Source organism: Gorilla gorilla, chromosome 2 (assembly GCF_029281585.2).
Source record: "Gorilla gorilla gorilla isolate KB3781 chromosome 2, NHGRI_mGorGor1-v2.1_pri, whole genome shotgun sequence".
Lineage (NCBI taxonomy): Eukaryota > Metazoa > Chordata > Mammalia > Primates > Hominidae > Gorilla > Gorilla gorilla.
This window is the reverse complement of record NC_086017.1, coordinates 139,089,734-139,111,965: the sequence shown is the minus strand read 5'-3', so window position 1 is coordinate 139,111,965 and position 22,232 is coordinate 139,089,734. Positions and strand designations below refer to the sequence as shown.

The following is a 22,232-nucleotide window of genomic DNA, read 5'->3' as shown; positions in this document are numbered from 1 at the left end:
ACACCACATTATACACCCATTGTGTGTACAATTTAGTGATTTTTAGTATGTTTACAAAACTATGCAGCCGTCAGCACAAACCAGTAAAGGTAAGTAAAGTTGGTTGATAGTGCTGTTCAAATCTTCTAAAACCTTGCTGATACTCTGTCTAATCCTATCAATTCTTGATAGTAGTATAAATCTCCATTGATGATTGTTTGACTATTTCTCATCTCATTTTTTTTTTTTTTCTGTACTCCTGAGCGGAGTCTTGCTCTGTCACCCAGGCTGGAATGCAGTGGCATGATCTCAGCTCACTGCAACTTCTGTCTCCCGGGTTCAAGAGATTCTCCTGCCTCAGCCTCCCAAGTGGCTGGGACTATAGGCATATGCCACCATACCCGGCTAATTTTTGTATTTTTAGTAGAGACAGGGTTTCACCACGTTGGCCACTCTGGTGTTGAACTTCTGACCTCAAGTGATCCGCCTACCTCGGCCTCCCAAAGTGCTGAGATTACAGGCATGAGCCACCGTGCCCAGCCTCATCTCAGGTTTTGCTTCATGTATTTTAGGTCTCTCTTTTTGGGTATGACACATTTATAATTGATATATTTTCCTGATATTATTGGCAATTTTATTATCATGAAATTTTCCTGTTTGTCTGTAGTAAAAGTTCTACTCTATTTTGTCTGATGATATAGTCACTGCACCTCTCTTAATATTACTTTTTGCATTTTATGTCTTTATTATAAAATGATAGTAAATATTTGTGTATTTGAATACAAAATGTGTCTCTTATAGAGAGCATATATTTGGTTTTAATTTCTTATTCAGTATGAAAATCTTTGCCTTTTGATTAGGGTGTTTGGTCCATTCCCTTTTGATGTAATTTTTGATAATGACTGGCTATACATCTGCCATTTTGCTATTTATTTTCTATGTCTTGTAACTTTTTTTCTGTTCCTCCTTTGCTGCCCTCTCTTGTATTTAACACATTTTTAAGTGCACCATTTTCTTTTGTAACTTTCTTTGAGCAGGCGGCTCACTATATTGCCCAGGCTGGTCTTGAACTCTTGGGCTCAAGTGATCCTCCCACCTCAGCCTTCCAAGTAGCTGGGATTACAGGTGCATGCCACTGTGCCTGGCTTCTTTAGTTGACTTTTAAACTATTTTTTAAAATCTCAGTGGTTGCTCTAAAATTCTAACATGTATTTTACTTTATCATCCTCTATTTTAGGTTAATACTGAGTTGATTTCATTACAAACAGCAACTTTGTTCCAAAATAACCCCATTTTCTCCTCCTCTACTCTCTGATATTGTCATATATATTACATCTGCATATGTGAAAAACCCAACTATATAGTATCACAATTGCTGCTTTACAGATGGTCCCCAACTTAATGATGGTTTGGGCATTTCAACTAGGACATTTCAACTTCATGATGGGCTTATCAGGGTATAAAGTACATTTTTTACTTTCTATATTTTCAACCTATGATGGGTTTTTATTGGAACATAATGCCACTGTAAGTTGAGGAGCATCTGTATTCTTTTATATCTTTTAAATAAATTAAGAGAAGAAAAAAGAAAAACATGTCCTATGCAGCCCTTTATATTTCCTTATATATTTACCATTTATTGTGCTATTCATTTCTTCCTGTGGACACAGGTTACTGTCTAGCATCACCTCCTTTCTGTCTGAAGGATTTTAGTGTTCTTTTAGTATTTCTTGTAAGTCTGCTAGCCACATATTATCTCCATCTTTAGTCATCTGGGATGTCTATTTCACCTTAAGTTTTGAAGCACAGTTTTGCTGGATACAGAATTCTTGATTGATCAGTTTTTTTTCTTGTAACACTTTGAATATAATATTCCACTGCCTACTTGCCTCTATTGTTTCTGGTAAGTCTCATCTGTTAAGTATACTCTTGTTTCCTTCTACATGATACGGCGTTTTACCTTGCTGCTTTTAAGACTTTTCTGTCTTTAGTAGTTCTTCTGTTATGTATTTAGGTAAGGATCTCTGGGGATTTATCCTACATGAGGTCTGATAAACTTCTTCGCTCTGTAGATTAATGTTTCCCCATCAAATTTCAGAAATTTTTGACTATTACTTCTCTCTCTCATTTCCTTTTGGGATTCCCATTAAACATCTGTTCATAGGTTTGATATTCCATCTGACTCTGAGCCCTGCTAATTTTTCTCCAATTTTTTCTCTCTTCTTCAGATTATATAATCTCTATAGATTTCAAGTTCATTGATTCTTTCTTCTAACATATCAAAAGTGCTCCTGAGCCCCTTCAGGGCATTTTTATTTGGTTTATTGTACTTCACAAGTTTAACATTTCCATTGGTTCTTTTAGATAATTTCTATTCTTTATCAATATCAAAATGGACTCATTGTCATATTTTCCTTTAATTCTTTAAAATTGGTGTTCATTAATTCTTTGAACATATATTTGATAGTCACTTTGAAGACTTTGCCTTTGCCTCCTAAATCCAACATCCAGGCTCACTCAGAGACAACTTTTATTGAATACTTCTGCACCACCCCCACCCCCAAATGGGTTATGCTTTTCTGTTTCTTTTCCTTTGCGTGTGTTGTGATTTTTTGTTGATACTGGACATTATGGATAATATATTGTAGCAACTTTTTATCCTGATTTTATTTTTTTCCTTGAGGGTTTCTTTCTTTTCCGTTTTTTGACTGCCTTTTTGTTGTTGTTTTTAACTAATTCACCTAAACTGAACATGCCTCTTCTACTGTTTGCTGCAGTTTCCCCTCTGTTTTCAGAAATTATCATTTTTATATTTTAGCCTATGAGTTACCCTTATTTCTGCATAGCTTAGTCTCTGTCAATGACTGGTGGTTGTAGTCAAACACCAGTAAGTCTTCCACTGTCTCCTGGTGGATCTGCATGGGAGTACCTTAAAAGTTCAAATAGTTTCCAAGTCTGCTATGACATTTACCTTCTGCCTGGTCCTCTTGGATCTGCTCTGTACATGTGCTCAACCTACCAGTCATCTAGGAATGTGTGGAGAGCTTGGGCTGTCTATGGCGCTGCATGCTTATGCAGCTTTCTTGGCCTCCAGGGAATGAGTTTATCAAGTCTCTCTGTGACTTTCTGATTTCCAGGATCTTCCTGTTAAATTTCTGGCCAGTTCTTTTGTGGGCTGTTGTACCAACCAGGACTAAGATCTCAGCCTAGGAGAACTGTAGGCTTTTCCTATTTTCCACTGTGAGTGTGGGTTTTCCACCCTCTACTCACAAACATGTCAGCCCCCTTTGGCAAAAAAAAGCTGCTAGTTTTTGTAGCCAGCCCCACTCTAGCAGTATTACCATGTTGAATGAGCTGGGGTGAGGAACAGCACCTCAGGAGAGAATGCTACAGACTGCCTGAAGTCTTACTTCAAGCTCAGTATTGTTTTTAAATAAAGAAACTATTCTCAATTTGTTATTTATGATTGATTTCTAGAGATCTAAAATGGTAGTTTTTGACAAATTTGCCTGGTTTTGTTTTATTTTATTTTGAAGTATAGAATGTTGACTTTTTCCATTCTTCATAGTTGGAAATCTGCTTTCATTTGGCTTTTGGCCTGCTAAATTCTTACTGGCATGTCAGATCTTAAAAGGTTTCTAAAGATATGCTTTACAATGTTTTTAGGTTTTTTTCAGTCGGAGGATGAGTCTCAATATCTAGCCAACTATATAGAAGACAGTTAATAATTTATCTGCTTTTATGACTATTAAGTGAAACTTTAAGCAAAGAATTTAGCAAAGTCTCTGTAACAAAGGGGCTCAATAAACAGAATTTACAATATCTGAACACTTATATTGTAGGAATTATACTTATATTATCTTAATATCTCAAAGAGGTAGGCAATCCCATTTCAATATTAGCAATAACAACATAAAAAGATTTACCAGACCAAGAATATATAGGTAGTATGTCAGGATTTCAATCCAAATATACTCAACTCCAAAGCTAGTGTCTTCCCTACTTTACCATGCTGCCTTCCTGGTGAAGGAGGTTTCAGTGGCTGCTTTTTGGGAGATACCCTGTAGACTATCTAGGACACAGTAAGAAAATCCATTATAGGGATTAGAAAGAGGGCTTATTGTTATACTAATTGACAGTGACCCAAAACACAGTGGGGGTACATATAGATTCCTAAAAGCAGACAGGGCTTTTGCTAAGATAATGTGAATGACTGAAAGTAATAAGGTTTTAGGGTTCTATATGATAGTTGCCCGAACTCCAATTATATATACAGTGAACAATTAAATATGAACTAAGACTACTACAAAAATACCTAAACAACTGAATTACATTCCATTTCAAAGTTTATAAATATATTTGGGAATTAAGTAGCAAATGTTGAGGAAGTTGACCCTTTTGGGCTGAATCTTACAGGGTGGTAAAGCTCACTGGGGTGATCATGAATCTGTTCTCCAGTTCTGAATATTCAAAAACTAGAGTGTAAGCTACTGTAAAAACCTTCCTAATTAGTCTCTCCACTTCCAGTTTCTTCTTCTCTTTGCTGTGTTCTTTATATGCTTATCTCACAAGTTTTTCTAAAACATTCTTTAATGGTGTTGCTTCTGTGTGATTTCTTACTGTTCACTAGTATTTCCTTAATTCTTCATCCAAAGGCCTCTATAATCTGCTTCTCAGTTTACTACTCAGCTCTTTCTCTCACAACTCCCTGTCCCTGGTGGACTCATTTACCTTCTTTTATCCTCTACTCTCACCACTTCCATTCTCACCTCCAAACCACTGCTTATTCCATTCTCCTTATTTGTTCTTTTTTGCCCCCTCCCATTGCACCTTTTCCTGGAGTATGCTCTTTTCTAGATTTCATCCACTCAAATCTTACAAGTTCTTTTAAATCTACCTCCTTTCATTCATTCAATGGACAGTGTCCATGCCATGAAGTGTAAGCTCCCACGAGTGCCTTTCCCATGTAGTTTATCAAACAATATATTATCATTTAAATTCCACATCTAGCCTCGTTGTGGCTCCACTTTAGGGGGAAATCTCATTCTGGTCCAATTGATATATCACTTTAATCCCACTTTTGGCTGCCCCCAACTTTAATATGTTTAGTAGATAGGCCCTTCATCCCCTTGAGTGATACACCTATCCTAGGTGATCTATCATAGGTTAGGGATTGTCTCTTCTGGGCCTGTGACATAGTATATGGTTATAACAAAGTAAGAAATATATATCAAGAGAAAAAACTTAATTATAAGTGAATCTCATAACTGAGGTAGTCATAAATTATGTTGTGTAATGTTCTTGTTATTAAAATCATAAAATAACTACTAATGCTTGAGTGCATTAATTATTTTGCTTCATGCTGTGCAAACAGCTAAGAGATAATGGCCTCCCTTTAGTAAAAAAAAATCATCATGATAATACTTTCTATTTAAATGCTTAGTTTGCTTCCATTCCCTATTTCATATTTCTTCCTTGCCATTTCTTTGCTATCCATCATCTTCCCCATGTTTTTCCCGTTAGCCATCAATGCAGATTGGATGAAATAAAGAATTGGCATAGGTATCATTTCATCAGTCCAGTCAACCTCCCTGCCTCATTGTTTCTTTCCCATACTTAGGGAGGTGAGGGAAGGTGATAGAGAATAATGTTAGGCAGATGGAATGTACTTAAAAGAGCTAAGGACTTAACAAAACAGGAAAAATCAAGGAATGGAGAAGGATAGGGGATACATAGGGGATGTTGTGGAATTGTTTTTACCCATCTTAGTGGAACTGAAGTCTTTTACCAATTCTTGTTAGTTATGGTTAGTACAAGACCATACATATAAGAAGTACAAGACACACATAAGAAAAAAGTGCACTCAAATGAAAATTGTTTGATAACACCTCTCTAGAAATTTGGTGGGTTAGGCAAAATGAGGATTGGCACAATCTGTGGCACAGTCTTACCTATGGTAGCTTTCTCTTCTAATGGCACAGATCCATCACAGTTGGTGCAAAGCCCACATTTCATTGACTAAAAGTGACCAAAGGCCTATTCCTATTTCAAAGTATATTACTTGGTAGTATATATAAGGATGTACCATTATTGTTTTTACATTCCAAGGCACTTGTAAATGCCATAAAAATAATTTTGCTCTCAATATGTCAATGGACTTCCTTTAATCTTATTTGACTGTGCTCTAGAAAACAAGAAATAAAAGACAAAGTTCAGCTAGTTGTATATAAATTTGAAGTGGAATACAAGTGCAAAGGAGAACGTTTCATTTTTGCTGAGGCAAACTGCTGAGGAAAATAAAAGTAGTTATACTGTTAGCAATCTGCTTCTTCTTACCCAAAACATAAATCTCACTGTTGACTACAGCTGTACTGAATCGGTACTTAGAGTACTTCATGGGTGCCCGCACACTCCATTGATCTTGGCTGGGGTCATACTGCAACAGTTTGTTGCTTAATCGATCAGGTTCTTCATCAGGAAGATCCATCTGTATGAAATATGACAGCCAATATAATAACATATCATTTAGCAATCTTTGTGAGTACATGAATGCAATTAATCAAAGCAGACAGCCAAGGAGATAAATAGAGGTTAACTGCAGTGACTCATACTCACAAACACACCAAACCCCATGATGGGGGTTATAAGTATACTGTCAATATCAGAGGAATTTATATTCTGAAATAATGGGCCGAAGGTGCGTGGTTATAGCAAACAATTTGTGATCTTAGCAGTGAGACATTCATTACAGCTTTTTTTTTTAAAGAAGCAACTGCAAAGCCTTAAAAACAAAACCAAGCTCTCTTGAATAGTATTTAAAGTGTAATTCTATTTTACCAAACTTTATAGTTGTTGATTTCAATATTTGTGAGAAACTAATTTTAATAATTTAGAAGGCATTTTCTTTATATTTTTCTAATCCACATGAAACACAGTTGCCAAAACATTGTAGTGTCTTCATAATTATTTTTACACCATAATTATGGCCTATATAGGAATGGTGTGAATTCAATTTTCAAGATTTATTGACTAATATAAATTATTTGCAGTTATTTTAACATACTTATTTTATATATTTTTAATGACTAGAGAAGGTACAAATTAAACAACTTTTTCTTACACAGATGTGGCTTTTCCTATTCATAAATGTTAGGTGAAATAATATTTTTTGTATACATGTATGTGGAACTTAATATGACTTCAAGCTAAGGATTCATGAGTGCCATTTTTTTGGGATACAAGTGTTCAACAAAGAAATAACTGGCATACTTATGAAAGTTTATGCAATTAATTTTAGTTAACCACTTTAAATATACCAAGAGTTATGCTCACCATGGCACATGCACAACCCTGTGTGATCTTGCAATTGTTATACAAGGTACTCAATCGGGTAGCAAAGCCTTTCTTATATGAGGTAAACGTTCATGTTATCTGTTCAGAAACTTTATAAATTAACAAACGTTGACTTTATGGTTTTAATTTTCCTTCTAATTTAAGTATTTAATCTCTATTTTAGTGAAAAAATGCAAAGAAAAGCCTCTAAGTTGTTTTTGGGGCTTATGCATGCAAAATTAACTATGTAAATGGATAGTTTTAAAAAAGTTTAATTACAAACAATCTGTCAGGTTTCTCCTGCTAGCTGTGATGAAATCTGTACTACTTTTTGACATATAGCAGAAAAAATTAAATGTGTTACATGTGAGGTTTAAGTTTTTAAAACAGGTATGATATACTATATATAAATGGCAAAATCCAAGCTTCTGGAATGAATGCAAATAGCATCAGTTTTATCATGAAGCAAACTTGGAGAAACAAAAAATAATACAGGCAAAAATAAATTTACTTTATGCCATGAGGATGACCAATGAGCTAGTGAGATTAATTTTTATTAGAAAGTCCGGCTGGCCAGGGCATGAGGCAGCTGAAGTGATCCTAAGAAGAGTGCTCCAAGGCACCAGGAGAGGACATCCGGAGGGGAGGGAGAAGGCCACCATGGCCACACACCCCTGACTTTTCATTTTGGTTTGCCATCACTTCACTGGGCTTCAATAGAAACAGCATTCTGGGTTCTCTGCCTGCTGATGCCCAATAAAAACATCAAGTGTTACAATCACAGTATGCTTTCATAGAAACGATTGTGCCATCACAGATCGGTATTCTGGTGTCTCACTTAGAGTAAGAATTTTAAATATGGAAAAGGCCTATGAGTTACTTGCCTCAGGTCACAGAGCTATTAGACACACAGAACTGGATGAGGATCCAGCTTCTCTTCCTCCTAGTTAGATGCTCCCTACAGATAATCCCTCAGCACAAATATCTTTCATAATTAGCAAAAATGGGAGGATTATAAAGAGCACAGCATGAAAACTGAATCAAGTCACGTCTATGAAAACACACTTTAAAAATCCATTCTCCTAAATTGCTTTAACACTTTAAAACCTTGAGTTATATTCTATGAAACAGAAAGCATTTTACCAAAATGTAAGTTACACTCTTTTAGCATTCAACAACTACAACAATGTTTAACATAGCAGCCAGACTCAGTATAGCCATGCCAATTATGTATACAGGAAATTTCTTAACCTGAGGGGTCCAGCCTCCAATTACATAAAGTTTATTATTCACTGTCACTACAGCATGACATGCCAATTGCAGTGGAAGGGGAGACACCCTTTTCCAATTGTCCCGTTCTACAGAGTACTTATCAACACAGTTTGTAATAAGATACTGGTTTTTAATTTTCATCTGTCCTCCTATAACATAAAGGTCATTATGAATACTGCCCAGAGCATAGAGTTCTCGAAATTCAGCTGTGCATAACTTTTCCCAAAACTGGTTTCCTCTATCATGATACCTGCAAAAGAGAGAGAGAGTATCCAGGATTAGAGGTAACATGAAAGCAATTTACCCAAGAAATACACTTATTTATTTTCTGACCAAAAATAATGAGATATGGTTCTTCCAATTGGAGGACAAAAACCATTAATACAAGAAAATGACACAGGTTTGCTTTTTTTTTTAAGGAATAATGAACAAAATATAATGTGCTTTAAAATAATTAGCCATATATACCTGAAGAGTTTTGGGGAAAATATAGAGAAAAAATATGGATTTTCCAGGAGTAGCCTTCATTTTCTAATTCTGGGAAAGAAAATCAAGAATGGATACAAAGTTTTTCAGCAAATCATTTTTAATTTTACCATAAAAGTAAGCAAAAATACAAGAATGCCTTATTCTGTGGACAAGAAATATCACTTTCATACAAACATTAAAGAAATCACAGTTTTAGGGCAGAGAATCTAAAAACATCTCAATTCATAAATTTCTCTCAGGATGATTTAGAATATGTAGAATTTTAAGAACTGTTGTAGTTCCAGCTGGCTTACAACTGGGTCAAGAGCACTGTATAAAAACCTACCTGTAGATGTCTGCTGGGCACTTAACATCTATTTTAATCTACTAGATGTGGCAATTTCAGTAATTTCTTCCAGAGTATCACTCTAAGAGTCTTAAGAGCTAGGGACATTAGTATATATGGTCTCTCAATGCCTTCTAGAGTCCAACACATTAACTGATTATGTGTGTGATGGGGCATTGTATGGTCACTGGGTAGATGAGTTTGTGGCTATTCTTTGTCTTGCATCATGATTATGATAAGTCTTTATCTCCAATCATGATTGAAGATACACAGTCTGAGAAGGACAGAAGTACTTCATGGGGACAGTGGGGTAAAATATGTGAAATTAAATGTCCCAGAAAATCCAGAAAGTGTATCTGGAATTCAAAATTAAACACACACACAAAAAAAACATGAAAACATGGAAATTAAGAAAAAAGTTGTTCTGTTTGGAAACAAATTAGGAACTTATGTGTGTTTTATACAGAGTACAATTTTTAAGTATAGACGACTTATTTTGCATTTAACACCTGACAGTTAATTCTATGGTAGGAGTTTTTTCCAGTTGTCTAGGCCAACTCTTAACGTTCTTTCCCAGAGAGACATCTTTACTTGAGGCTTGACAGGGCAGTTAGAAGGCATGCTCCTTTCTAAGAGGGTATGTCTGGCTTGTCACAGCTGAATGTAGAAATTTATCACGCCTTATGATGGCTGTCTTCTATGTAATTCTAGGCAGAGAACCAAAGTCTCTAGAATCACAGGCAATATTTTTGTCACTATTTTTAACTGTATGAATTTTAGAAGAGAAAGGAGGAATAGGTATCTGTAATATATGTGGGGGCTACCAAAGTAAAGCCAACTGAATTAATATATAAATGAACTTTAAAAAATGGGTTTGGGCTTTCTGAGATGTAGTTTAAGAAAATAGGCTGGGAATGAAGTACATCCCATAAAGGTTAGGAAGTAGATGTTTGCTGGGTGACTTCCTAATCTGATTTTTGTTTTCACATTTAGAACTGAAACAGGGAGAGAAAATACCCAGATAAAACTCTAAAACTTAGTATTAAGTGGATATGACATAAAAAAGAAAACAATAGTGACAAAGGCCTTCATTGTTAATAGAGATTGATAGTTTAAAGACAAATGGAGATAAGTGAAGGAGATGGAAAGGTACATCTTTTTAAAAAATAAATAATCTTCCAGAGTACTAGTCTACTTCCTCTTTTAAGTCAAGAAGAAATATATCTGCATGGAAATCTATGAGTAGAGGCAAGCTGAAGAACATCTGGACAAAGATAAAAAGAATGAGATACACAAATAATATAACAGGGATGTAGCACAGGATGATAAATTTCTTATGCATATCACAAAACTGGCACTACAGTGACCTTCAGTAGTGCTAGGAGATTTTAACTACACAGAACATCAGCTGGAAGTCTCATTTAAGCCTAAAGCAATGCTTCTGATAATTTCATTATTGGAAGAAATGATGGAAGTAACTAATAACTTTTACTCTAACTCTGACCAATGTGGAGGGTGAGACGGTTGGTGATGGGAACCTGGTTGAGTTCAAGATAAACAGGAAGGAAAACATGGGGTATATAGTTAGACATTTGCTGTTAGAAAGGGAAATGGGCTTTCAACAAGTTAAAAGGAAAGACGTCTGAGGACCAAAACTGAAAGACACTTTGACAGGGTTGGAGGTTTACTAAAAATAAGATGTGATGGCAGAATTGTAGACTATCTTGAGGAGGAAGAAAAAAAACTATGTAAAGAACCTGAAGTACCAGGTCAAGAGGTTCTAAGGTGGAAAGAAGGGCACCCAACCAAGAGCAAGTGTAAAACTGGTGGCATGGACCCCTGAGAACCACATCAGGAAGTCAAGGCTTCCTCTTCCTGTGGGGATCTGCTCTCCTGGCTCTGTAGTCTCTCCCTGATAATTCTGAAGAAGGTTGCTCCTGTGGCTCAGGGACATGCTTGGTACCCATGGGCATGGGTCTAGGTCACCCAGCCAGGGCTCTGCATTCTTTCTCCTACTAGGGGAGATTAGACACATCTTCAAAGTGTGAATGTGGAAAAGGCACAGGACTATGGCTTGAGACAGATAATGTAATGCTAGGAGATGACAGACAAATAGTAGACCTCTTCATTCCCTCTTTAGTCCCATCTTTACTGCTAAGAATTACTTTCTGACTGAAAAGTCTGAACAAACCATGGTAAAAGAGAACTGAGAGGAGAAAAATATTGGGGGAAAGTTTTACTATGTAGTATTTATCCCATGTGCATATTTCTAATTTTCTCACTTAGATTTAAGTGCTAAATACTCATTTAATATGGGCTGAATGAACAGTAAATAAACCTATTTGTTCTCATAAGCAAAACCTAGATGATATGCTACTTCTTAGCAGGCATTCTTTCCTCTTACTACAATTCTAGGATTAAAGCATTCTTCAACTACAAACATTTTACAGTGTTGGAGATTTAAGCAAAATCCACAAATTAAGGACATAGAATGAAAACTGACAGATTATTAGTAATTTATGGTTAAGGAAAAAATTACTTATTGCTCTAAATTACGAACTAAAAAAAATTCAAAGGAGTCTGTTTTAATAAACTTTCCTTCTTGTTATATTAAGATCTTTAAAAACAAAGCAGTATATTAAACCCTATATATGGATAAATAAAGCTAAGATTGAAAACTAAAATGGGATCATAACAAACACATTTAACTTATGCAAATTCAACTATATGTTAACAAAGGAAGAGAAAAAATTTTAAAATGTGGGAGATTTAATTATGAAAGTTATATATATGCTACATTTATATTTTATATAATATACATTATATATTTATATATTTTTATATATGCTATATTTATGAGTTATAGATTATATATATATATAAATGTATACACACACACACAGACACACAAAAGCATGTTCTGTATACTATTCCTTATGGGAGATGTATAGGGTAATTTTGACTACAAATAATTTAAGATGTGATGACTTTTTGCAGTTCTTTCTTCTACTGCTGCTAGTATCAAAACAACATAATTAAGCAAATTTGCTGCTAGATACAAACCTATAAATTTCAACATTCTTGTTCTTTTGTCTAGAGAGTTTAGAGGCACTTGCTTCTCCAGCCACAACTATAGTATTATTTTCCATGACAACACCAGTACACACAGTTCCTAAGCCCTCTCCGTACTTGGGAGATGAGATGAAATAGGTTTTCCGTGATACAGGATCATAACAAAAACTGGCATCCCCATAGCTCCTATGTCTTGATCTGATTCCTGAAGAATTGTTGCCAATGCAAAGCAGAAGACTGGTAGTCTCCATACCATAGCGCAGATTTAGAGAGTGCTGTTGGGGTGTCTTGATGGCTTTGAATGCATTTTGAATTATGTCAACACAATCTGCATCACACAGAAGCATTGTGTTCCTTCTTAGGGCTTGTCTTAAAAAAGAAGGATTTACAAGTTCCAATCTGACTTGCTTCAAAAGCTCAACAAGATGCTCTGTACGCAATTCTTTGTTATGATTTACCCATCTCAGAACTAAGTCCAGAATGCTCTCTTCTCTGGATATGTTAAGATCATCTGATTTAATAAGTGTCAAAAATTGGTGCACTTCGATTTCTAGTATTTCTTCATGTAAGCTCACCTCGGCAAAGTGCTGATATAAATATTTCTTCGATCGATCAGATAAATCTTCAGCTCCAATCTGCTTTGCAAAATAATAGATACCTAAACAGTTGGAGGCATCCATGTGGTCCATCATATATTTTTGACACACACTGAAGACTTCTTCCATCTGCATAAAATAGGCAGCCATAGCTACAGTCTGTACATTGGCATTATTGATCTCCAAAGCTGCATTGTACATGTAATTTAATAACACCGACACACTTTCTGCTGTGATGTCATAAAGTATGACTTCCCTTTGATTACATTCAAGTAGTCCACAGGTGAACATAGCTTTGAAATAAGGGCTAAATGCAGCCAGGACCAATCTGTGGCAAGGAAATTTCTCTCCTTCTGCTGTGAGTACCACATCAATCATTTCTGCTAATTCTTTCATGTTCTTAATTTTATTCAGTAAATTCAAGCTATGTTGGTATTTTTCTTTTCCCTCAATCTTGCACTCCATGATCTACTCTCCAAAGTTTCCAACTAAGTCTTCTTTAAGTGTAGCTTGATTCCTGAGGGGCTATTTGCATGTCTGATTACTCATGAAGCTACAAAGATGTCAGGAAACATTTCTAAGGGAAAGAAAAAAGGCAGTTTTCTTCTAAGAAAAAATTCTCTATAATTTAGATATGCAGCATTAGTTCTAAAAAGTATTTATAAACAAATATTATTCACTCCAAGCAGAGCAGTTTAAGACAACTACTTTTGTATCTAAAAATATTAACTTTGATTACGTAAACAGTAATAAATTAACTGCTGTGACAAATTCTCCTAATCAGCGGCAGAGATTTTTCTAGGACTGCAAAGACTTCCCTCCCAACATGTATAGAAAGAGAAGTGATAAGCTGGGCACATTTTGCAATTCCATTTCCAGTTACCAAATACAGCTGACCTGCAGGCAGAGGGTATAGGGGCATCAGTTAATATTCTCTCTAAGGAGATGCAAAATCACCCCAAAGGTTATATGCATCCCCTCCAAAAAATACACCGAACTGTTATAATAGTCAGTCCGTAAATTCATGACTGGGGCCTTGTACGATATACCCTGGAAGAGGAAAAACTGAAAAAAAGTCCACTAAAATTCTGCTCAAACTTTGATGTGGGACAAATAATTCAAAGCAGTAGATAACACAAAGATTATATCTACTGGGCTTTGGAAGGCACTACCAAATGCCAGCTGATCTGAAAAGTCACAATATTTTAAATATACAACTAAATTACCCTAAACTTAGAAAATGCCTAAAACTATATGATTTCTCTGTCCTCCCTCCTTGCTCAGCTTTTATTTTTTCCCCAATTCATAGTGGCAGAGACTGAATCTCTCTTCACCTTAAAAAGCATTAGTCTAAATTTTTTAAAGTTAGCTGTCTCATCTTCACCTTCCCTGGATAAATGGAAATGGGATGTTTCAAGGAAGTTAATTTAAATTAGCGTTTGTTTTAAAGAAGGACATTCCTAGAGTCAGAAACCTTAATGTTAGAAGAGGATCTCAAGTCTCTACCGCCTTTTCCAGTTCTAACTTGGCTGTAAGTTGCAAGCAGTGAGAATAACATTGATGGGAAAAGTTAATACATTTCTAGATTATGAGTAAGATAGTATCCTTTTGGGGTGACTATTCTCCACTTCTCTGCTTAAACCCAGCTGAAGAGTTTTGAGAAGTGAAATAGTCCTGTTTTAAAAAGAGCATCTGGATATCCCCAGATTCCCAAACATAAATCAACTTCTTGAATAAATATTTTGCTTGGATGCAGTTTGTCTGTCTCAAAAACATTGGCTTTGACAACAACCACAAAAAACAATTTATTTGAAAACGGAAATAACTGGCCTATATGTATTTGTTGTATCCCTTCCTTCCAACGGCATTTCATAGAACTCCTGAAAGCTACTCTAATTGTTAGGGGTTTATAGACCAAATGAATTTACTGATGGAAATCCAGAAAAATACCTGGGCAGTTATATTAGCCACCACACCTCAAAAAAACATTCTCAGCTTTGTTTCTTGTACATATAAGGTACATAGAAGACACTGGCATTGTACATGGGGGCTTTAAAGTGAGAGAGCCCTGGTTTGGATCCCAGTTTAGCCTAAACCTTGGCTTCTTCATCTGTAAAATGGGAATAATGTACACAAGTAAGGTAGCTAAGTTAGTCTTTGGCATCCAAATGATCAATAAATGGACATTATTATTAGTTTCCAGTGATATAGCATAGTAAGCTCAAAGGTTAGGAACACAGATTTTGGCTTGGGTGACCGAGACCTGGTTTTGAATCCTTACTCTATTATCTAGCAATATTAACACGTTCCTTAGCCTCTTTATGTTCTAGTTTTCTCACCTGAAGTTCATTTTGAAAATTCCATAAGAATATTCAGGAGAATTAAATAAGGCCATGCATGTACAATATGCAATTTTCTTGGTAAAACTGGCTTGGTAAAGGTGAAGCAGGATATATCTATACATTTTTCAAATAATAAAAATATTTGGGTACATATACAAACCACTGTGGGTATAGACACAGCTCCTAAGTGAAGAGAGCTGATAGTAACTTTCCCCTGTAATGAGGGCAAAGTACATTCTCCTTTCATCAGCAGAACAAAACTGTATAAATGTTCTCGGTGATATAAATGGGAAGTTACTCACTGCTTCAATTTATAGAAGACTGAACTGGTGCATTCATAATAATAGTACTCATAGTAATAGAGAAAAATGGAGTAGCAGAGATGCATATAAATCACAAGAATAAACTCTAATTACTTTCTAAGTCCAAAAAGCAGTTATACTCCTGTCCACTATATTTCATTTTGAGAAATGGACCACTGTAAATATTAATGTGGTGCAAAAAAAGTCAATTTCTTTAAGCCACGAATGTTTGACAGTGTTTAATTTTATAATCTTTACATTATCTTTACTATATTATTTTTACTGCTTAAGTTGCTACTTTCTCGAAATAATGGTTGATATATGACCATGTCTTATTTTCTAGGAAACTCTCCATGTTCTGCTGAAGTTTCACTAGTTTAAATTCACAGCAGCACTGTTTGAAATAGCAAAAATTTGGAAATAACTTAAACATCCATTAATAGGAGATCAGATTGTAGTATATTCACTAGAGAATATAGTACAGCAAAAAAAAAAAAAAAGAATGAACTAGATCTACATGCGTCAACATGGCTGTATCTCACAAACATAATAATGTGTGAAAAAGACTAGAATATACATGCCACATACCACTGATATATTTCTAATATGCAAAACAATATTATATATTCTAATAGAGTAAATACTGATGATCGATTTCAACAAAGTAAGTATGAGCATTTGGTGAATCTGGCATAGGGCATATAGGAGTTTTTTGTACCATTCTTGGAACTTTTCTGTAAGCTTGGAATTGTAAATTCTTTAAGGATCTGTACAACTGTAGTGGAATATAAAGACATGAAGGGTAATTATAAACCCCAATTTCAAGACAGTGTTTCCCTTCAGGAGTTGCAGAAAAAGAGGGATGCAAGTGGGGAAGGATGACAAGGAGTTTCAACTGTATAAATGTTTAATTTCTCCAGCTGTTTGGCAGGTATCCAAGACATGCTTTATTATTCTTAATGCCTCTTTGTATATCTTAAATATTGTATAAGTTTAAAATTTTAAAAAACTGCATTAGAGTCACAGCTTTTGAAAAACCTCAATGTTGTAAACCATGTAAACCATGTGTGAATTATCAGATTTACATATACATATATATATATTAGAGAGAGAGATAATAGCTACATCATGAATTTTCTTTTTAATGTGTCAGGGTGTAGGTAGCCCAATTTATGAGTGATTAGAAAAAACAAAAAATTATGACCTCCTTATCTAGTCTGAATGAGGACTGCTTTGAAAACTGTGGTTATAGCCCTCCCTGCACCTCAATATCGCTGGCATCAGCCTGTATGAGAGGGAAGAGCAAATACAATTCCTAATCCTGCTTCAGTGGGAAAAGAAGTTACTGCATTCCTAAACTGGCATGTATTTTCTCCCATAAAAATGTTCAGTATGCACTTTGGGAGGCCGAGGTGGGTGGATCACAAGGTCAAGAGTTCGAGACCAGCCTGACCAACATGGTGAAACCCCGTCTCTACTAAAAACACAAAAATTAGCTGGGCATGGGGCTTGCGCCTGTAATCCCAGCTACTCAGGAGGCTGAGGCAGGAGAATCACTTGAACCTGGGAGGCGGAGGTTGCAGTGAGCCAAGATCGTGCCACTGCACTCCAGCCTGGGTGACAGGCTGTTTAAGTTATTTCCAAATTTTTGCTATTTCCGAGACCGTGTCTCGGAAAAAAAAAAAAAAAGTTCAGTATGGTGAGTAGCTTATAATCATGATAGAGTTGATCAACATCAAACCCACTGATTTTTATCGAGGAAAGACTGAAGACAAGAGAAATGACTTGGACAGGGCTAAATTCCAGTCTGTGGATAGGACAGGAGCAGGGTCTTACACTTAGTTCCTTGGCAATCCAAGGAACATCAACATTATGATGTCAGAAAATGATGTCCCAGTTTCACTGTTTAAAACAAAACCATTTTTAAGGGTGGGATCCTTTTGTACATTGGTCACTACTGTGTATAAAGTTATTACCCCACATTATAAAAATATCCCGGGCCTGTTTTCACCAACCCTACCCCTCATTCAGGCATTCTGGCACCTCCCAAACTTTCCTGCCTCGTCTCCTGACTTTCCTTCCTTATATTTTTCAATCTTTGAGTAGTACCAAACTATTGCAGTTCTAACGCATATGGGCCTTTAACACGCTGTTCTCTTTTCTTTTTTCTTTCTTTTTTTTTTTTTTTTTTTTTTTTGAGACTGAGTCTCGCTCTGTCGCCCAGGCTTGAGTGCAGTGGCGCGACCTCGGCTCACTGCAAGCTCAGCCTCCTGGGTTCACGCCATTCTCCTGCCTCAGCCTCCCGAGTAGCTGGGACTACAGGCGCCCGCCACCACCCCCAGCTAATTTTTTGTATTTTTAGTAGAGACGGGGTTTCACCGTGTTAGCCAGGATGGTCTCAATCTGCTGACCTCGTGATCTGCCCGCCTCGGCCTCCCAAAGTGCTGGGATTACAGGCGTGAGCCACCGCGCCTGGCTAACATGCTGTTCTGTCTTTACACGTGTAAATCTGTGTCAGAAATATCTCCTCTATCTACCTGAAAAAATATAACCTGGTCTTCAAAATTCAGCTCAGATATCACTTCCTCACTGACGCATCCCTTTGCTTTCTTGCCTGTGTTGTGTACACTGTGGTTGCTGCACTGCTATTGCCATTCACTTTTGCAGATGCTTGCCTCTCCTGTCAATGATGAGCACACTGCGGGTAAGGGACTCGTCTTCGTCACTTCTGTATTCTTGAAAATGTTTACTTATTTATTTTAGAGACAGGGTCTTGCTCTGTTGCCCAGGCTGGGACCTCAGCCTCCCCTGTAGCTGCACCACTACATGCACCACTACGCCTAATTTATTTATTTATTTATTGTAGAGACAGGGTCTTACTGTGTTGCCCAGGTGCGTCTCAAACTCCTGGCCTCAAGCAATCCTCCTGACCTGGCCTCCCAAAGTGCTAGGATTATATGCTTAAGCCACCATACCTGGCCATTTCTGTATTCTTGTCTGTGATGACACTTAGCACACAGGAGTTGCTCAATACGGTTTGTTCAATTAAATTAATGCTTTGTTTAGTCCTAAATTACAAGTTAATGATAACTTTTTTCTAGGTTTTATACATGATAATAAAACATTATATTCAAGATTTTTTCTACATATAAAATTTATTGTGATACTATAAAATATTTATTTGGTGTTTGCCCTTTTCCTGACATGCAACTCCTAAAATCCTTGGAATCTCCAAAGTGATAAATACCTTTCCGTACACTAATGAGTTGACTGAGGGCTGGCAGCCTCTAGAGCTTCAGGATAGGAGCTGGTCCCCGGAAAGAATAAGGCAGGATTAGAGCACTGGGACTTTCAGCTCCATCCCCTGACCTCCAGGGAGAGGGGCAGAAAGTTAAGTTGATCACCAATCAAGCATGCCTATGTAATGAAGCCTTCATAAAAACCCCAAAAGGACAGGGTTTGGAGAGCTCCCAGGATAGCTGAACATGTGGAGGGTTCCTGAAGTGTGGTGCACCTGGCTGTACCCCTTCCCCCATATCTCATCCTATATATCGCTTCACCTGTATCCTTGTTAATATCCATTATAGTAAACTGGAAAACTTAAGCGTTCTTCTGAATTCTGTGAGCTGCCCTAGCAAATTAAACCCAAAGAGGGAACCCCAACTTGAGATGGGTCAGTCAGAAGCTCTGGAAGCTGGGACTAGTGTCTGAAGATAGTGGTAGCCCTGTGGGACTGAGCTCTCAGCCTGTGGGATCTGACGCTGTCTCCAGGTAGATGGTGTCAGAATTGCACTGAGTTAGAGGACACCCAAGCTGCTGTCTGCTGCAGAACTAAGTGATTGGTTGCTGATGGGGAGAAATCTCCACATACCTCTTGGTTAGCAGAGGTCACAGACATTTTCTGTGTTCATTGTTGCGTGAGAGCAGCAAACAGTTCTGTGTTTTTTCCTACTCGCCAATGCTTAATGCTTCAAGTTGCTATCCTCTTGTTCCAGTCAAATCATTCAGAATCGTGAAGTGACTCCCTTGCTTATAGCTTGATGCACTATGACACCCAGTTTTCACTTGCACCCGCAAAATTAATTCCCAGTCATTTGCTGTCTGGGATTTGGCCCCATTCTTAAGGAACTACTGAAGCCATGTATTGGCTTCACTTACGCCTGAGATTACAAATTGGCTGCTCAGTTTTTTTTTTGTTTGTTTTTGCTTTTTGTTTTGTTTTTGGTAAATTAGCTGTGAACATGCTAAGCTGAAATATTCCAGCATCTACTGAAAAAAATGAAAGGTATGGCAACACTGAGTCCTTAATTCCCAAGCGGCAACAATGTGCAGGACCTGAGTACCCAGCTGCCACCTCTCAGCTGGCACATCTGCTGGGCCCCACTATCCTCTTTGAGACCTGAGTGACAGTCATTATTTGTAATTCTTACGCTGTTGCTTTTCTCTTTCCTGTCCATTTACATTATCCTTCAGCCTTTTAAGTTTGTGACCCCCAGTTTATACGATTACATCTCCACACCCTATTTTGTTTCAGCAACACCATCTTGCTCAAATCCTACGCTTGCAGAGGCTGGTAGGAAATGGCTGAGAACACACGCACCACCCTAAATGTACTCTGTGCTTCTCACTAGCATGGAAAAAGACCTGATTTGTTTCATAATAATCCATCCCACACACCGGGCATCCAGTAACAGCCAGGCACATGGATGATAAAGACAAATAAGACTAGTTTTCTTTTCTTTTCTTTGCCGAGTTCACACTGTTTTGCATTCTCACAGTGCTTTATACTTTTCAAAGTGCTTTAATCCGCATTATAGCTCATTAGTTCCTCTTAAGAATCATTTGGGGGAAAATGTAGGGCAATTATTCTCCTGGCTTTAAAGTTAAGAGAGTTGCTCAGGGATACATTCAGGGTTTATTAAACTTAAACGAACCCTTCTAAGTGCCAGGCACTATCCTAGGTTCCGGGAAGACAACCAGGAACAGGGAAGTGCCCCTTACCTTTGTTGTGCTTACAGTCTAGTGAGGGAAGGCACAATAATACATTGGTCAGGTAATTCGGAAGATGATAATACTATGCAGACTACAAGCCTGAACAACCCGACGGTGAAGGTCGGAGACGGCGGAGATGGCCTGGAGGAGAAGCTCCTGGGAGCCCCACCTGACGCCAGGCGCCGGCCCACCGCGACTCGAGGGAAGTCACTTAGAGCCGAGGCTGCAAGTGCCGGTGGCCCCAGGTCGGCGCCCAGGTTCAACCTGGCCCGGAGTTGAGGCAGGGCTTGTGACTGGGGACCTCGTTCCCCCGGGGCGCTACCCCTACTTACGAAGGTGCTGCCTGGTTCGGGGCGCGTCCCCACTCGCTCCGCAGGGGCCCCGCGATGGGCCACGACCTGGCTTGGACGCTACCGTGTGGCAGGGCGGCCAGCGGGCCTGACTGAGGCCACTGCCCAATATGGGCCTGTGCTGGCTGGGCGATATAAATAGAGGTCCCGCGCCCTGCGGAGGAGGAGGGAGGGCGCTGGCAGCGCCTCCGAGGGGACAGGTGCTGCCCTCTGCTTGGAGGTGGCCCGAGACCACGCCGCCGCTGCCTTCCAGCCACTGTGCGCCTGCGCACCTATTCCCGCGCTGGTTCCAGACGGCGACTACAGCCCCGGTGTCGCTGCACAGGGTCTCCCCGCGCGCGTCCCATACCCTACTGAGCGTCCCGGAACGCTGTGCGCCTGCGCAGAGTGTTCCCGCGCTGGCCCGCGTGCCAGAGCGACTGAAGGCCTGCGGGGAGGGGATGGGGACAAGTGTTTAAAGGAGGTTTGGAAATCGAGCTTTGAAAAATGCCGGTGTTCCCGTTAGTCTTTTACACTTGCAAAATGACCCAAACACCCCGTGTGTAGTCTCACTGTGACCGGGGGGTAGGGTTGCCCGGTAAAATACATGAGCCCAGTTAAAGGTAAATTTCAGATATACAACCAGTAATTTTTAGTGTTAAGTATGTCCCAAATATCGCATGGTCAATTCACGTTTAACTCGGTGTTCCGGTTGGGTTTCGTTTTGGCTTGTATTTTGATTTGCTACATCCTGAGCCATCAGCTTGTGATTTTTATACCCTACACCTCTCTGTGAGTGGGAGGTTTCCAGGAGTCCCGAAAAAGGACTGGTTAGCCGGGAGCAGTGCAGGGATAGGAAGTCTTCCTTAGGCAAGTGTCATAAAATACGGCAGCTGTATTAGCTCAGTTAGCTTAAACCAAAGCAAAATAAAACTGTTTTCAGTGGTGGCAACATAACTTTATTATCTTACTATTATTTTAGTTCTGTAGGTCAGAAGTCCAAAATATGTCTCACTGGATTGAAATCAAGGTGTCAGCAGGACTGTGTTTGTTTCTGGGGCTTCCTGGAGCGAATCTGTCCCTGCCCTTTTGCAGCTTCTGGAAACTGTCTTCATTCTTTTGCTCCTGGCTCCTTCCTCCAGCTTCAAAGCCAGAAAATAAGGCTGAGTCTTTCTCACATGCATTGTGTCTGGAGTTGGTTC

At 38.1% G+C, this 22,232-nt stretch overlaps 1 protein-coding gene across 1 annotated transcript in view; it reads right to left on the bottom strand.

Moving 5' to 3' along the window:
* KBTBD12 (kelch repeat and BTB domain containing 12) overlaps window positions 1–21,391 on the bottom strand; it is a 72,638-nt gene extending 51,247 nt beyond the window's left edge. Inside the window, exons 1-4 of the mRNA XM_004036250.5 lie at window positions 21,034–21,391; window positions 12,461–13,642; window positions 8,563–8,833; window positions 6,316–6,466 (exon numbers count right to left, since the gene is read on the bottom strand). Of these exons, the coding sequence (XP_004036298.3) occupies window positions 6,316–6,466; window positions 8,563–8,833; window positions 12,461–13,530 (1,492 nt within the window). The 5' untranslated portion in view covers window positions 13,531–13,642; window positions 21,034–21,391. The remainder of the gene's footprint in view (window positions 1–6,315; window positions 6,467–8,562; window positions 8,834–12,460; window positions 13,643–21,033) is intronic.
* Between the last annotated feature and the right edge of the window lie 841 nt (window positions 21,392–22,232).